This window comes from Cannabis sativa, chromosome 7 (assembly GCF_029168945.1).
Source record: "Cannabis sativa cultivar Pink pepper isolate KNU-18-1 chromosome 7, ASM2916894v1, whole genome shotgun sequence".
Taxonomy (NCBI): Eukaryota; Viridiplantae; Streptophyta; class Magnoliopsida; order Rosales; family Cannabaceae; genus Cannabis; species Cannabis sativa.
In genome coordinates, this window is record NC_083607.1 from 55,809,771 (window position 1) to 55,823,575 (window position 13,805).

Here is a 13,805-nt window from a genome sequence, read left to right on the forward strand (position 1 = left end):
ATTTCAACACATTAATTTATTACAGTAGTAATGTAATAATTTATTTATTATTTTTGCTGGAAAACTATTAAGTAATGTAATTATTCAAGTTTAACAGCTCTGTCTGGGGATATAATATGCTTGCTCATTTTGAGCTCACTCAGTTAAAAAGGAAGAGGAAGAAGATAACTGATAATGAGCAGAATCATATATATTAAGGTTAACCAGGAAAAGAAAAATGTTTTCATTTATATTATCAACTCACTGTATAATAAAAATTGGGAAGCTACAAAATTGTTTTTTGTTTTTGCCATCTTAAGAAAGCAACTTGAGTGGATGAATTGCTACTCCATTTTGAGCTGCCGGGACGCGTCCCCACCTTCCCAATCGAGGTTCCTGTAAAATCAAGGATCTCGTAAGAAACCAGAAATCAGGACGGACCAAGAATCATTCGGTATGACGGAGAATCATTTGGGACTTTTTAAACATATTCTCAAACATGACCCCCTAAGAGTAGCATCTCAAGTCAATTCTTTCTTCACATCTTATCTACCCCACCCTTTTCAAATGTTGTCAAATGATGAAATAACTAAACATGCTTAATGCTAGCGGCTAGCCTCTACTAATTCACTATGCCAAAGTTGTGTACTATATGCTTCCACTGACTATTTTTATGATTCAACTTCACTAAAACCAAATATAAGTTAAATTTTCCTTCGACACGTGCAAATACAAGAAAAAGAACACATAAAGGAAAACATAAATCATAAAGAGGGATGTTAACAAGGGAAAGAAAATTGCCTGCCCCACTCCAGCAACAATGAACTTTCCAGATTTTGCAAAAGCCAAGGAATTCACAAACCCAACCTGCAATTTGCACAAAAGATAAAAAGAATGATTCAAAATTTGGTGATGAAAGGTAATATCATTCCTCTTTCATCTCCCACCTCTCCTCATTCATATCTTTTTCCATCCTTTTGGAGTAATAAAAGAAATTTTTTACTTCTTTTTCACTTACCACAGGTAGATTGTATAAGGGTTTAATGTCTTTGGTTTCACTCCCAATACTCCACAAACGAACAGAACCATTACCGGCTCCTGATGCAGCAAGGTCACTACTTCTACAGACGGCCACAGAACTGACCCAGGAATATACAGATGAAGAATCATATTTTTCAGAAGTGTGGTGACCATTTTCTGCATTTTAGGATCCAACGAAAATAGAGGTAAACAAGCCAGCACAAGAAATTGTAAATAAATTGCAAGAACATCCAAAGTTGGTATCTTTCATCTTTCATGGTAAGTAGAATGAAAATAAACATACAAAAGCAATGTGGTGAAAGAAGCTTCAGGTTTCAACAAAGGCAAGAAAAAAGAGGGGCAAAAAGGGAAATAAATCACTATCCTTACCTATATGGCCATTAGGAATCATTGGGCAATCCTTCTGTTCTATGTTCTTGTTTGCAGCCAACAAAGAGTGTGCATTCTTGACAATGTAAGCCGGCTTCTTTCGCAGTAGGCTCCACAGCTCAACACTTCCATCATCGGTTCCAGATAAGAATTCATCATTACTAATAAAGCAACAACATTCTAGAGAGGAAGCAGGGGCACGGAACACTAATCGAGACTCCTCAGGTACCTAATTAGGCAAGAGACTGATATCAGAACCAAATGTGCTAGAGTGGATAATAGACAACTCTCTCACTCGTGTGAAAAAAAATTCTGTTGAAAGAAGTCATTTTACCCTACCTTAAATAACTGCATACTCCTATCACGCCCAACCGTCAAAACCCTCTCTTTTCGTAGGCAATCAATGGTCAACACTTCACTTTGATGACCAAATAAAGAGCTTATGTAGGCTCTGTCCTCTGCATTCCATATCTTGACAGTTCGATCATAAGAACCAGAAAAAAGTTCAGAAGTCCCTTGCCTAAATGTTAAGCATGAAACAGGTCCTCTGTGTCCTGGAAAAGCCTGTCAAACACATACATTGACTTCACATGAGCGAAATACGACCCGCATTCTCAATTAGGAATTTCTCTCAGATTATAATTTACAATAATATATATCAGCATATTCGCCCAAATAAGAGTTATCTAGACAGAAAATATTGTCAGGCAATCATGAAAACATATATCTAACCCTCATCTCTTAACCCATTTAAAGGAAGTTTCATAATTTTAGAGTTCAGCAGGACTTTGTTAATAGATCCCTCTAGAAAGTTTAAATTGCTCAAAGGAATCCTCCATGTTTAGGAATGGTGATTTCATTCCAACTCCATTCAAGTCTAAGAAACATGTTGTTAATTATATTCAATGACAATCTTAGTAGCTGAAAAACGAAAAAATATTTACCTGAATATGTTCTCTTGTACGAGTATCCCACAAATGAACATGACGGTCAGAACCTCCACTTGCCAAATACCGTCCATCTGAGCTAACAGCCAACGAGAAAACAAGTTTACTGTGCTTACTAGCCCGGCCTTGTGGATCCTTGGCACCATGGGACTTTAGTACTGCATCACTAGGCCATCTATATTTTTCACCCCTCCCACTTTCTACATCCCAATGCAAAATAGTACCGTCTTTAGCCGCGGAAAAGCCCTTCGAATCATCCTCTGATAGAACCACAGCTGTAACAGGTTGCCGATGCTTCACTAATAACTGAAATTGATCAGAAGCTTCTGGCTTTTGCACCCTAAATATTGAGAAAAAATGTCAAAAAAAAAAAACATATTCATTAACATAAGTTAAAACTATAGTTATACACTCCTACGCATGATTATCACGATTTAGATTACCCTTTACAAAGTTCAAATCAGCTAAGAACTGTCTTCAACATTGTTACAAATAAAACCTCCTAATGAATTTCGATTTGATAATAAGTTGGGTCACTAAATTTGAAGAGATTCACTCAGAAAACTTCGCCTTTTATTGGGATTAGTCTTTAATAGCAAATCTCACAATGCTAATAGGTGATTCAACTTGAACCATGAACGAAAAACACTTCAATGAGTGGATGAAAAATCAACATTGGCATTTTTGTGAAGAGATTACCTCGATGCAACTAATCTCCGAAGCCTGCCACTCTCCTCGAGCTGCTTCTGCTGCAAAAGCTGAGCAACCAAAGAGTCTCTCTCACCTTCCTCAATTTCCTTATCACTATCACCTCCCTCATCATCGTCATCACCTTCTTCCTTAGCCGACTTCCTCATTTTTTCCAAAAGCTCAGTCGCCAACCTCTTCCTAGTTTCGTCCACAGTCTCTTCCACCAAATCCCCATTAGCTCCGTCATCTCCATCGGAACCGCCGAAAAAATCGTCATCGGAATCGCTGCTCTCAATAAAGTCGTCATTTTTGGTCTTCTTCCGCCGCTTCTTGGGATCGTTGCCGAAGAATGCTTCATCGGAGATGGAAGAAGCCTTGCCCTTCTTTGATCCCTTAGGGCCGGAGCCTCTCTTGTTGTTCATGGTGGAGAGCTCAGCAGAGCAGAGCAATGAGAGGAAGAAGAAGATTGGGTGTCAGAAATGGCGTTGAAGGTTTTGTTGCAGAAAGAGAAAAGGTTAGGGTTTAAGGTTTTAGGGTTTCTCAGAAGAAAGAGAAAGAGAAGAGAGACAACAAAGGTTTAGGTGTCACTTCACTTGTTAGAACATTCGGTCATGGGTCTCGGATTCGGATCCGGATATCGGGTCGACAACAACACATTATTTATTATTTTCTTAAGAAAATTATTAAGGATTTACAATTAGCATTTTTACCCATAAATTTTAATATGTATCAAATTATACTCTTTAAATTTTTCTGGCCGTTTAAATTTCTCCTAAAATATTAAAGTGTTAAATTTAAGAACTTTTGTCTAATTTTATTCAATTTTACTATTTGATTATTTATGTACTAAATCATACTCCCTAGACTTTGATATCTATCAAGTCATGCCCCTCGAACTTTGACATGTACTAAATCATGCCCCTGAACTTTCATCCATGTTAGATTTTTTTACTAAAATTAGACAAAAATCCTTAAATCCAATAATTTCAATAGTTCAGGGAGCATTTTTAACGACATTAAAAGTTCAAGGGACATGATTTAGTAGATATCAAAATTCGAAGGGTAAAAATTTTAATTAGCCTAAAAAAATTATTAAGGAAACTTTTATAGTAAATATCATTTTATACTTTGTGTTTTCAAAAAATTATTAATTTGATATTTTTTTTTTGTTAAATGATGAATTAGAACCTAGTAAAAAATAATACCTAAACTCAACTATCATTATTTTTTTTAAGAAAATATAATCAATCTAAAGTGAGTTTCCAACACAAACAGATATATATATATATATAACATGTAATTAATTTGGTCTTTACACATCTAAATATGATTATTATTAAGTTTTGTTTTGACTCAATATTAATTTAGGCCACTAATGCTAGCTTAGTAGTGAGAGAGGTGTGGGAAAAAGGGAGAGGTCATGGGTTCGAACTTAGAACCTTAAAGCTATTAAGCTATTAACGGATGGGTCCCTGTGTTTTATTAAAATGTCAGTTTGATACCTTCTATTATTAATAATACTCAGTTTGTATCCTCTATTATTAAAAACAGTAAGAAATGGTACCTTTTGTTAAAATTTAATGAATAATTTTTATATTAGGACTAGATTGCCCTTTTATGAATCATTGTTTTCTTTTTCTTTTTATTAAATGTCATTTATCAAAAGAAAAATATAAAATTAATAAATTAAATTTATTAAAATATAAGACTATATATAAAGGAAGTGGTATCGTTTTCTACAAGCCAAGAGAATATGAAAGATTGTCTTCAACATAGAAGAGAAAACATGAGAAGATGATAGGGAAAATTTCATTAGTATACGTAATAGATATTTTAATAACATAATTGACGTCCATTAATTTAATATCCTTTTATTAACGTGACACATCAGTATCCTTACCGTAAATCAAAATAAGCTTATATCATTATCAGTATCCTAAACACAAAACATGCACCACATTCTTCCTCTAATTAAGGGACTAATTAATGGGTCCTTTGATAAACACATTAACTGTTGACCGAGATTTTCGGCAACTATTAAAATATGATTATAATAAAGAGCTGTAAGAAAGTGAGATGAAGATTTTTACGTGGTTGGGGTGTTAATGAGCCTTAGTCCACGAGTCTTTGTTATTAATGGATGTATTTAATACAGATTCCACACTTGAGAGAATGTCTTTCTCATAAATACAGAGAATGTTCTTGGTGAGTATTTTCTCTTCTTGCTCTTTTGCAAACCAAGATTCTCTACCCCATTAAATGAGCTTTGAGGGGGTATTTATAGTGTTTTGGTGGGGTAATCCCTAGAATTGTTCTTACACATGTATCTGTAAGTATCCATAAAGTTGGGCATTTCCAATGAACATACCATGGGTGATGCATGGTCAAATCCCTAGGTGCCGTAGGGTTTTTATGAAGAATATCCTTTTTGCCTTGTGATTGACGTGACTCTTCGCAGAGTAGCAGTCGCTAGACTTAAATGATCATTACTGTAGCGCTGCTGTTTGGGGGTTGTGCCGTCAGACTTTATTGCGTGTTACAGTCCCAACACGCTTCCTCCCATGCGGCATTAAATGCGACTTGATTGCTCGAGAGAGATCCGACACATCCCGGAGAGGCTTCACGTCATGCGAGCTTCCCGGAGTACCTTGTACTCCGGGTGCCTCCTCCGGGACCCACGCTAACTGCGCTTCCTTGTGGCGCACAAAGACTTATCAAATGTTTACAGGTTATCTGATCCACGTGTCCTAATTCGACTAGTCCACGTATTTTGGGCGAATTCAGGGGCAACATTTACCCCCCAAGCCTTGTTTACTTAGTAAAAATAAACCAAGGCTTGCTTAAGTGCCTCCGGTCGACTCCTCGTTTTCCTGGCTCCAGCCTTGAGCGCGTGGGGGCACATTTAATGATGACATTTAATGCAGCGATTCGCCTTTTGCAGGAATGTCTCTAGCCGCCTCCTCGGTCTTCTGACACGAGCTTGGGGCGCGTGAAGGCGTGTCTAATGATGGCATTAAATGCAGCGATCCGCTTTTGCAGAGGTCGATTTGTTTCACGCCCTTTGATTGATGCGGCGCATTAATGGTGTCAGACGGATACTCAAACGTTTCCACCGCCTTTATGGCAGATTGATCTGATCCGTTGATTTCCGAGAATTCAAATCGTGCATCTCCCCCACCGTGCGATTGGTAGGTGATGATGCCTGTTCCTCATGCGTTTTTGCCTATAAAAGCCACCACCTTTCCTTCATTTCGGTTACTTTCCATTCCTTGCCATTTCTGCTCGAATTTCCCAGAGAGAAAATTCCTCAAAGTAGCACGAACTGTCTTAACACTTAGACACTTCTTTCAGTTTTCCAGTGTTTGACTTCGCCAGTTCTTCTCAACTTTCACTTTACCACATCCAGTACCCCCAGTTCAACGATCTACTGTAAGTTTCTTGCATCCTTAGATAACATGCTTATATTTACTTCGTTCGTTTTCTGGGTTCGTACTTAGAGATTTCTGGGTGTGTGAGTGTTTAAGTTCTTCGAGTTCTGTTTTATGTTTACTGCGTTAGTTGTAGAATCGCCATTATCATGCCTCTGTTGTAATCATACAGCTTTGTTGAAGAGAGCCATGCGTTCTTCGTTCAACGGTTGCTTAGGGCATAGAATGGTTTTTCTTCTGTTTTTTTGTTTTTGTTTTTTTTTTGTTACTCCGTAAAACCTCTTTCTCGCGATTTCACCGCACCCGACACTTGTTCAGGGACTCTCTCTAGGGTTTCCCATGTGACACGTGTCCGGAGGGGGCCTCTTTCCGGCGGTTAGGGGACCCCCACTCCCTTTCTTGACTTAGGGTTTGGTATGGGACCTAACTGCTGGAATTTTCTTTTCCCTTTTTGTTTTTCTCAGAACACAAAATGTCTGCTTCTGGCTCAAAATCTTCGAAGAAGAAGGGAAAAGACATGGCCACGCTGGAGGAGGTTTCCGTGGGACCTGTTGCCCAGGAGGGGTATAAATCCCGCGCGACTGGGTGGGAAGCGGCTGAGCTTCGATCCACCTTGACTTGTCCTCACCAGCTGGAGAATATTATAGAAGTCGCTGGGATCAAACCCTCCACCTCAGGGACCTATCACCGGCCTCCTCGTGACTCGAAGACGCCTAATCATAACTATGATGGCTTCGGGGCTTGGAGTCAGACTCATTTGATGGCCGGTGCCATGCTCCCGCTCCAAGATTACTTTGTTAATTTCCTTGTATTTGTCGGCCTTGCGCCATACCAACTCATTCCTCAAGCTTACCGCCTGCTCTCAGGCTTATTCATTTTTTACACCGCCCGCGGCTGGGGGTCTCCCAGCCCGGCGGAAATTTTATATTTTTATGAACTTGTATCCGTCCCCAAGAAAGGGGACAAACTTAAGGATGGTTTTTATGGGTTCCGGATCCACCCTGCTAACGAGGGGGTGGTTCCGTATAATAGGCAGACTCACGTTAAGGAGTACCGCCACCGCTTTTTCTTCTCTTCCGGGTTCAGGGCCGTGGACCATGTGGAGCTTCTCACGGAGTGGGTGCGGATCCCACCTTACCAGCGGACGCTTCCCACTCAGGCTTTCCTTCGAAGGGCCCAAGCCTTTGCCTCCTATGACCGCGCCGATCTTGATGTCGGGGGCCTAGTCACCACGGAAAATTGTAGGAAGGCCAAACTTATCCTTTCTCACCAATCCGTGGATGACTCCAACCTCTCACGGGTCATCTGCCCCAATGTGAGGGCGCCAGTTGCGGAGAAGGCCTTCCGGGACGAGCTTATTGCCACGGCAGAGAAGAAGTACCAAGATTATCTCTACTAGAAGGCCCAGGAGAAAGCATACTCTCAGGCTCAGGCTGCCTCTGGGAGAGGACTCCGCGTGGGGAGTCCGGTGGTGCGAAGGAGCCAAGCCATTGCCAGGAAGTCCGAGGCAAAATTTTTTGACAAGATTCTTCAAGAAGAGATTGGGGATCGTCCTGCCAGGAGGCCCCTTCGTATTGAAGATTCTTCCGAGAAACAAACTTCCCGGCCACAGCCTCCGGTCCCCGAACCAAACTCGGGGGCTCCCGGTGCTAGCACCTCCGGTGCCGGCGGTAAGTCTCCCTTGGTAGTTCGTTATGTTCCTTCCGTTGATGAGTACACCAGTCGTAGGCCCGTAGGGTTCGACGAGCGTCTTCGTAGATTTAGGATGCCGTCGACCCGGTGGGGGGATCGCTTGAAGGAGTTTTATTTTTCGAACTTAGGAGATTACCTAGGTCGGTCCCGGATGGGCTCCGGCCCTCCGGAACCTATTCCCTTAGGTCCCTCTGCTTACATAATGTCCAGCTGGTTCCGGCCCTCGGACAGTTATCTTGGAGATGACGCTGCCAGCATTAAAGTTTAGGACTTTGCTAGGGCCGAATTAGGGAGTTCGGGTAGGAGTAGTTTATTTGCTGTATCTTGTATAAGCGGTTCCTCCCGGACTTCTAACACTTGCTTATTTTTTGAAACAGATATCTCCATGGATGCCATCCTGGAACAGCTTGCCGGGGTTCATACTCCCGTGGCTCCTCCGGCCTTCACCTCTTCTCCCCCGGCCCCTTCCTTGAAGGTTTCTTCCAGCGCTCCCCCCGACACTATTGACTTAGTGGATGACGAGGAGGTGCTTCCGGGAGAAGGCCAAGGGAAGGGATGGGACTTCTCGGAGGAAGCCGCCGAGGGTGCGGGAGAGCCTCGAGCCCTTCCGGAGGAAGCAGAGGAGGGCGAGGAGGAGCCTGAGGTGGCTCTGATTCGTAAGCGCAAGGGCAAGATGATTGCCCAGGATGAGCCAAAGAGGCCTCGGAGAGCCGACACTCCTGCTCATGGTTTGGACGGCGGGGTCTCCCCGATGGAGGAAAATCCTGCTCCTCCCAACATCGTTCTTACCCCGATTCCGGGGGACGAGGTGAGGCAGGAGCTTCGCATAGCCAAACACAACTATGCTATGGACGAGTACTCCCGGGGGTATGCCGAAGTGGAGGCCCTTAGGAGGATTCTGCGAGCCGAGGTTGAGGCGAGCATCAACCACCCGGAATACCAGGATCCGTGGGACCTTAATTTGGACCCCTTATCGGACTGGTTCCGTCGCTTCCTAGGGCCTACCTTGGCTCCTTTTGCCGCGGAGATGACCGGCGAGTTCGCTTCTCAGCTCACCCGTTGTGCGCCTAAGCGGTTTTCCACTTGCGCTTCCCTGAACTCCATCTTCCAGGTCCAGGACCTTAGCCATTCTCTCACGGTGGTAAGTACTTTGCAATTTTTGCGTTTCCTTTTATTGTTTGTATTTTGCTTTCTCCTTTGAGAAATTCCTCCTTCTTATCCTTTCATTATGGTTCAGCTTGCTGCTGAGGCTGGCCGCCTCTCCAAGAACATCATAAACCATGGCTTCACTCTGTCCGACTTTGGGGACATGAATGATGTCAGGAAGGTCCTCCAAGACCTCACAGCGGAGAGGCAGATCTACCAGGAGGCTGCCGAGCGCCAGGAGGCCGCGGCCAAGGCCAAGGAAGAGGAGGCCAAACGGAGGGAGGCTCAGGCGGAGGCCATGATCCGGGACGAGGCTCAGCGGAGGAACAGGATGGAGGCCCATCATCAGGAGGAACTAAGGGCTCAAACCGAGGCTGCTGACAAGGCCAGGCGGGATCTCCGGGAGGCCAGGGAGGCTTTGGATGAAATGGTCGCCAAGGTGAGATCTTTAGAGGAAACTCACCAGTCGGACATTGAGTCCAAGGCCGCTCTAGGCCGCGGAGTTGAAGGAGCTTAGGGATTTCAAAGAACAATCCACTGTGAAGGCCAAAAGGGCCGAGCTCCTTTCTCCCGTTTCTGCGCCGTGCCCGAAGCGCTTCGATGATGGTGTCTACATGGCTTGGGCCACCAATGATCAAAATATCAAGCTTACTTTTTATCCCAAACCCGAGGAAATGATTGCCAGATTCCGAGAAAAGAAGAAGAAGCTTGATGCCGCGCTAGAGGCGCGTATTGGACCTCGCCTTCCTCCGCGGGCTGATTGAGCTGCCGTACTATTGACCCAAATTCCACCCATTTCTTTTATAACTCTCTTTTTTTGTTTGTACATATTTGCTGCTGCCTTAGAACAATTTACATATAGGTAGCAGCTTTCATTTGAAGGGGAGACAATTATATTTTAAGGCCTGTCCCCGGGCCGTTTATATGTATATGACACCGCCCTTTGGGCTAGGATATTTTTTTATGCGATCTTTATTTGTCACACTTATATTTTTTAACCTGTCCTTTGGCTCAGGGTTTTTATACTTATGCTTTTTATTTTTGTGCATACTTTTTGACCTGCCCTTTGGGTCAGGATATTTTACTTAGTTTGTTTTTTTTTTGTCCGTGCGGTATACCCTAGTACCCCCCTGAGTGGCATAGAAACTTTGTTTTTAAGGCACTCAGTTTTATTTAATATAGAGGAGGTATACATTTGGACGGTACAAACCCTTTGAACAAAATCTAAGTTTTAATTCGCTACTGGTAATATTTTCTGAGGTGATCGGCATTCCAGGCTCTTGGGACGGTGGTTCCGTCCATTCTTTTTAGTTTGTAAGTGCCAGAACCGATCTCGTCCTCGATCTCATATGGTCCCTCCCAATTTGGTCCAAGTATCCCCACTCCGGGTTCTTGGGTGGCTGGGAAAACCCTTCTTAGGACCATATCCCCAATAGCGAATTTTCTGTTTTTAACCTTGGAGTTAAAATACTTGGTCACCTTCTTTTGATAAGCAGCCATCCGTATTTGAGACTCATCCCGGAGTTCTTCGACTTGATCCAAAGCCTCTTGGAGCAAAGGCTCGATTGGTGGCGGATCATAAGTCGTCCTCCTGTGGGATGGGAATAATGTTTCCACCGGGACCATTGCTTCACAACCGTACGCCATTGAGAACGGCGAGTGACCGGTTGTGGTTCTGGGGGTCGTCCGGTAGGCCCACAATACCCTTGGCAATTCTTCAGGCCAGTTATTTTTACAGGCCGGCATCTTCTTTTTCAAAGTGACCTTTAGGATTTTATTGACTGCTTCCGCCTGGCCGTTTGTTTGAGGCCGGGCTACCGCGGAGAAGCTTTTTACCACTCCGTGTTGGTTGCAAAAGTCAGTAAATTCCTCGCAATCGAATTGCTTTCCATTGTCTGAGACTATCTTGTGAGGCAAGCCGTATCGACACACTATGTTTTTGATAACAAAGTCCAATGCCTTCTTAGCAGTTATTGTCTTCATAGGCTCAGCCTCTGTCCACTTGGTGAAGTAGTCCACTGCTACTATTGCATACTTTACCCCTCCTTTTCCCGTAGGTAGAGACCCGATAAGATCTATTCCCCAGACCGCGAAGGGCCAGGGGCTGGTCATCAAAGTGATCTCATTTGGAGGAGCTCTCGGTATGTTCGCGTACCTTTGGCACGAGTCACACTTTTGGACATAGTCTATACAATCTTTTTTCATTGTTGGCCAGAAATACCCTTGCCTCAGTATTTTCTTTGAGAGGCTAGGTCCTCCCGTATGATCTCCACAGAACCCTTCATGGACCTCCAGCATGATTTGTCTAGCTTCAGGGTCCGATACACACCTTAAATAAGGCATGCTGAGTCCTCTCCGGTAGAGAATTTGGTCCATCATTACATAACGATGAGCCTGATATTGAATCTTTCGAGACAGTGCCCTCTCTTGGGGCAACTCACCTGTGGTTATGTATTTTATGATGGGGACCATCCAGCTGGGTTCTTGCCCAACCGTTAGTGTGGTCTCTTTTATTTTGATGCTTGGCTCTGCCAAGCGTTCCACTGGTACTACCCCCAGCTCTTCGATTTCACTGTCCGAGGCTAACTTAGCCAGACAGTCCGCATGAGCGTTCTTCTCTCGGGGGATTCTTTCTATTTTATAGTCCGTGAACTCGTGGAGCAGTTCTCGGACTATTGCTACGTATGCGACTGATAACTCTAAGATTTAGAGTTATTATCATATCTTTAAGCTTGAATTTAATGTGAATTGTGGATCAATTAATGTTTATATTGTGTAATTGTGTCTAGTTTGTTGTGTCTTTGTAATAAATGAAAGTGTGTGTGTTAGTAAGTGTTAAATAGACTTATGTTATTGTTTTTATGTGTTTTAAGCAGAAAAAATACAAGAATAGGTATTTGAAAATTTTTGGGACAAGGGGAAAAAGGAGCAGGAAAATGATTATTGCTGACTGGCATTGCTGTATCAACTGGGACATACAAGTGGAAATTAATCACCCAAGTCTATTTTCCTAATCTGAAATTACCACCACTTTATTCACTTTTAGTTTCTTATTTTTAGTTTATTTAGTTTAAAAAGTTAGTTCTCAAGTTTAGAATCAAGGCTATAAATTTTTCTCGTGAATTAATGTGTGACTTTATTTTATTTTTATTTGAAATTCTTGGAATTACTTTTAGTTGATTTGACATTATTTAGTAAAAAGTCCCTGTGGAGACGAACTTTGATTACTTATCATTGTATTACTTGTTTGTGATTGTGTACACTTGCGCAATTATAAAGCAATATAATTTTCACAACAAGTTTTTGGCGCCGTTGCCGGGGACTTTAAGTTCTAAATTTTGTTTTATCAACTAATTGACATTCTAAGAATTTTTGTGCTTTTAATCTTGCTGGTTTTTCTTTGAAATCTCAGGTATCTATAGTGTATGAACCAACAAGAAGACTTTGAACTTGCTCCTATTGATCCCGAGATTGAACGTACATTCCGAAGAAGAAGAAGGGTTCAAAAGGCTAAGGGTCGAGACATCATGGCTGAAAATTTTGATGATGATGGGGTTGCTCCACAAATTGCTAATCCCGTCATGTTGGCAGATGATCGAGCAAGGGCTATAAGGGAGTATGCAGCCCCCATGTTTAATGAGCTCAATCCGGGCATTGTGAGGCCTGAAATACAAGCACCGCACTTTGAGCTCAAGCCAGTGATGTTTCAAATGCTCCAAACCGTGGGGCAATTCAGCGGGGTGCCAACTGAGGATCCTCACCTCCATCTCCGTTCATTTTTGGAGGTGAGTGATTCTTTCAAGATCCAAGGAGTAAGTGAAGAGGTGTTAAGGTTGAAGCTATTCCCATTCTCACTACGAGACCGAGCTAGATCATGGCTCAACACTTTGCCGCCTGATTCTGTGACCAATTGGAATGACCTTGCTGAGAAGTTTCTGAGGAAATACTTTCCTCCTACTAGAAATGCAAAATTCAGAAGTGAGATCATGTCTTTTCAGCAAATTGAAGATGAGTCCACAAGTGATGCGTGGGAGAGGTTTAAGGAACTTTTGCGAAAGTGTCCACATCATGGCATTCCACATTGTATTCAGATGGAGACTTTTTATAATGGGTTGAATGCAGCTTCTCGAATGGTGTTAGATGCATCGGCCAATGGTGCTATTTTGTCGAAATCTTACAATGAAGCATTTGAGATTTTGGAGACCATTGCAAGTAACAACTACCAATGGTCCAACACAAGAGCTCCAACAAGTAGAAAAGTGGCGGGAGTCCTTGAGGTAGATGCAATAACAGCTTTGACAGCTCAAATGGCTTCCATGACGAATGTTTTGAAGAATTTGAGTATTGGGAATGCTAAAAATATTCAACCAGCTGCTGCCATTCAAAGTGAAGATGTCTCATGTGTGTTTTGTGGAGAAGGGCATGTGTTTGAGAAATGTCCATCTAATCCGGAGTCCGTTTGTTACATGGGAAATCAGAATTTTAGCAGAAACAATGGGGCATTCTCAAACTC

The 13,805-nt window shown here is 42.5% G+C and overlaps 1 protein-coding gene and 1 non-coding gene across 2 annotated transcripts; both read right to left on the bottom strand.

Annotated features, from left to right (window-relative positions):
• Window positions 1–165: 165 nt before the first annotated feature.
• Window positions 166–3,594, bottom strand: LOC115697210 (U3 snoRNP-associated protein-like EMB2271). Its single transcript, XM_030624129.2, has 7 exons — window positions 3,036–3,594; window positions 2,334–2,676; window positions 1,729–1,953; window positions 1,390–1,618; window positions 998–1,176; window positions 781–846; window positions 166–375 (listed from the first exon to the last, which is right to left on the bottom strand). The coding sequence occupies exons 1-7, from the start codon at window positions 3,446–3,448 to the stop codon at window positions 295–297; spliced, it is 1,536 nt and encodes a 511-aa protein (XP_030479989.2). The 5' UTR covers window positions 3,449–3,594; the 3' UTR covers window positions 166–294.
• A 9,666-nt stretch (window positions 3,595–13,260) lies between these two features.
• Window positions 13,261–13,367, bottom strand: LOC133029389 (small nucleolar RNA R71). Its single transcript, XR_009683513.1, has one exon. It is a non-coding gene; the product is annotated as a small nucleolar RNA R71 (small nucleolar RNA).
• Window positions 13,368–13,805: the final 438 nt, after the last annotated feature.

Excerpts from the sequence above, each read along its gene's own strand:
- LOC115697210 (XM_030624129.2), bottom strand. The coding sequence starts at position 3,448 with ATGAACAACAAGAGAGGCTCCGGCCCTAAGGGATCAAAGAAGGGCAAG. Across the intron at positions 1,954-2,333 it reads GTACAAGAGAACATATTCAG|GCTTTTCCAGGACACAGAGG; the intron begins GTAAATATTTTT and ends TGTGTTTGACAG. Across the intron at positions 1,177-1,389 it reads GATTCCTAATGGCCATATAG|AAAATGGTCACCACACTTCT; the intron begins GTAAGGATAGTG and ends CCTAAAATGCAG.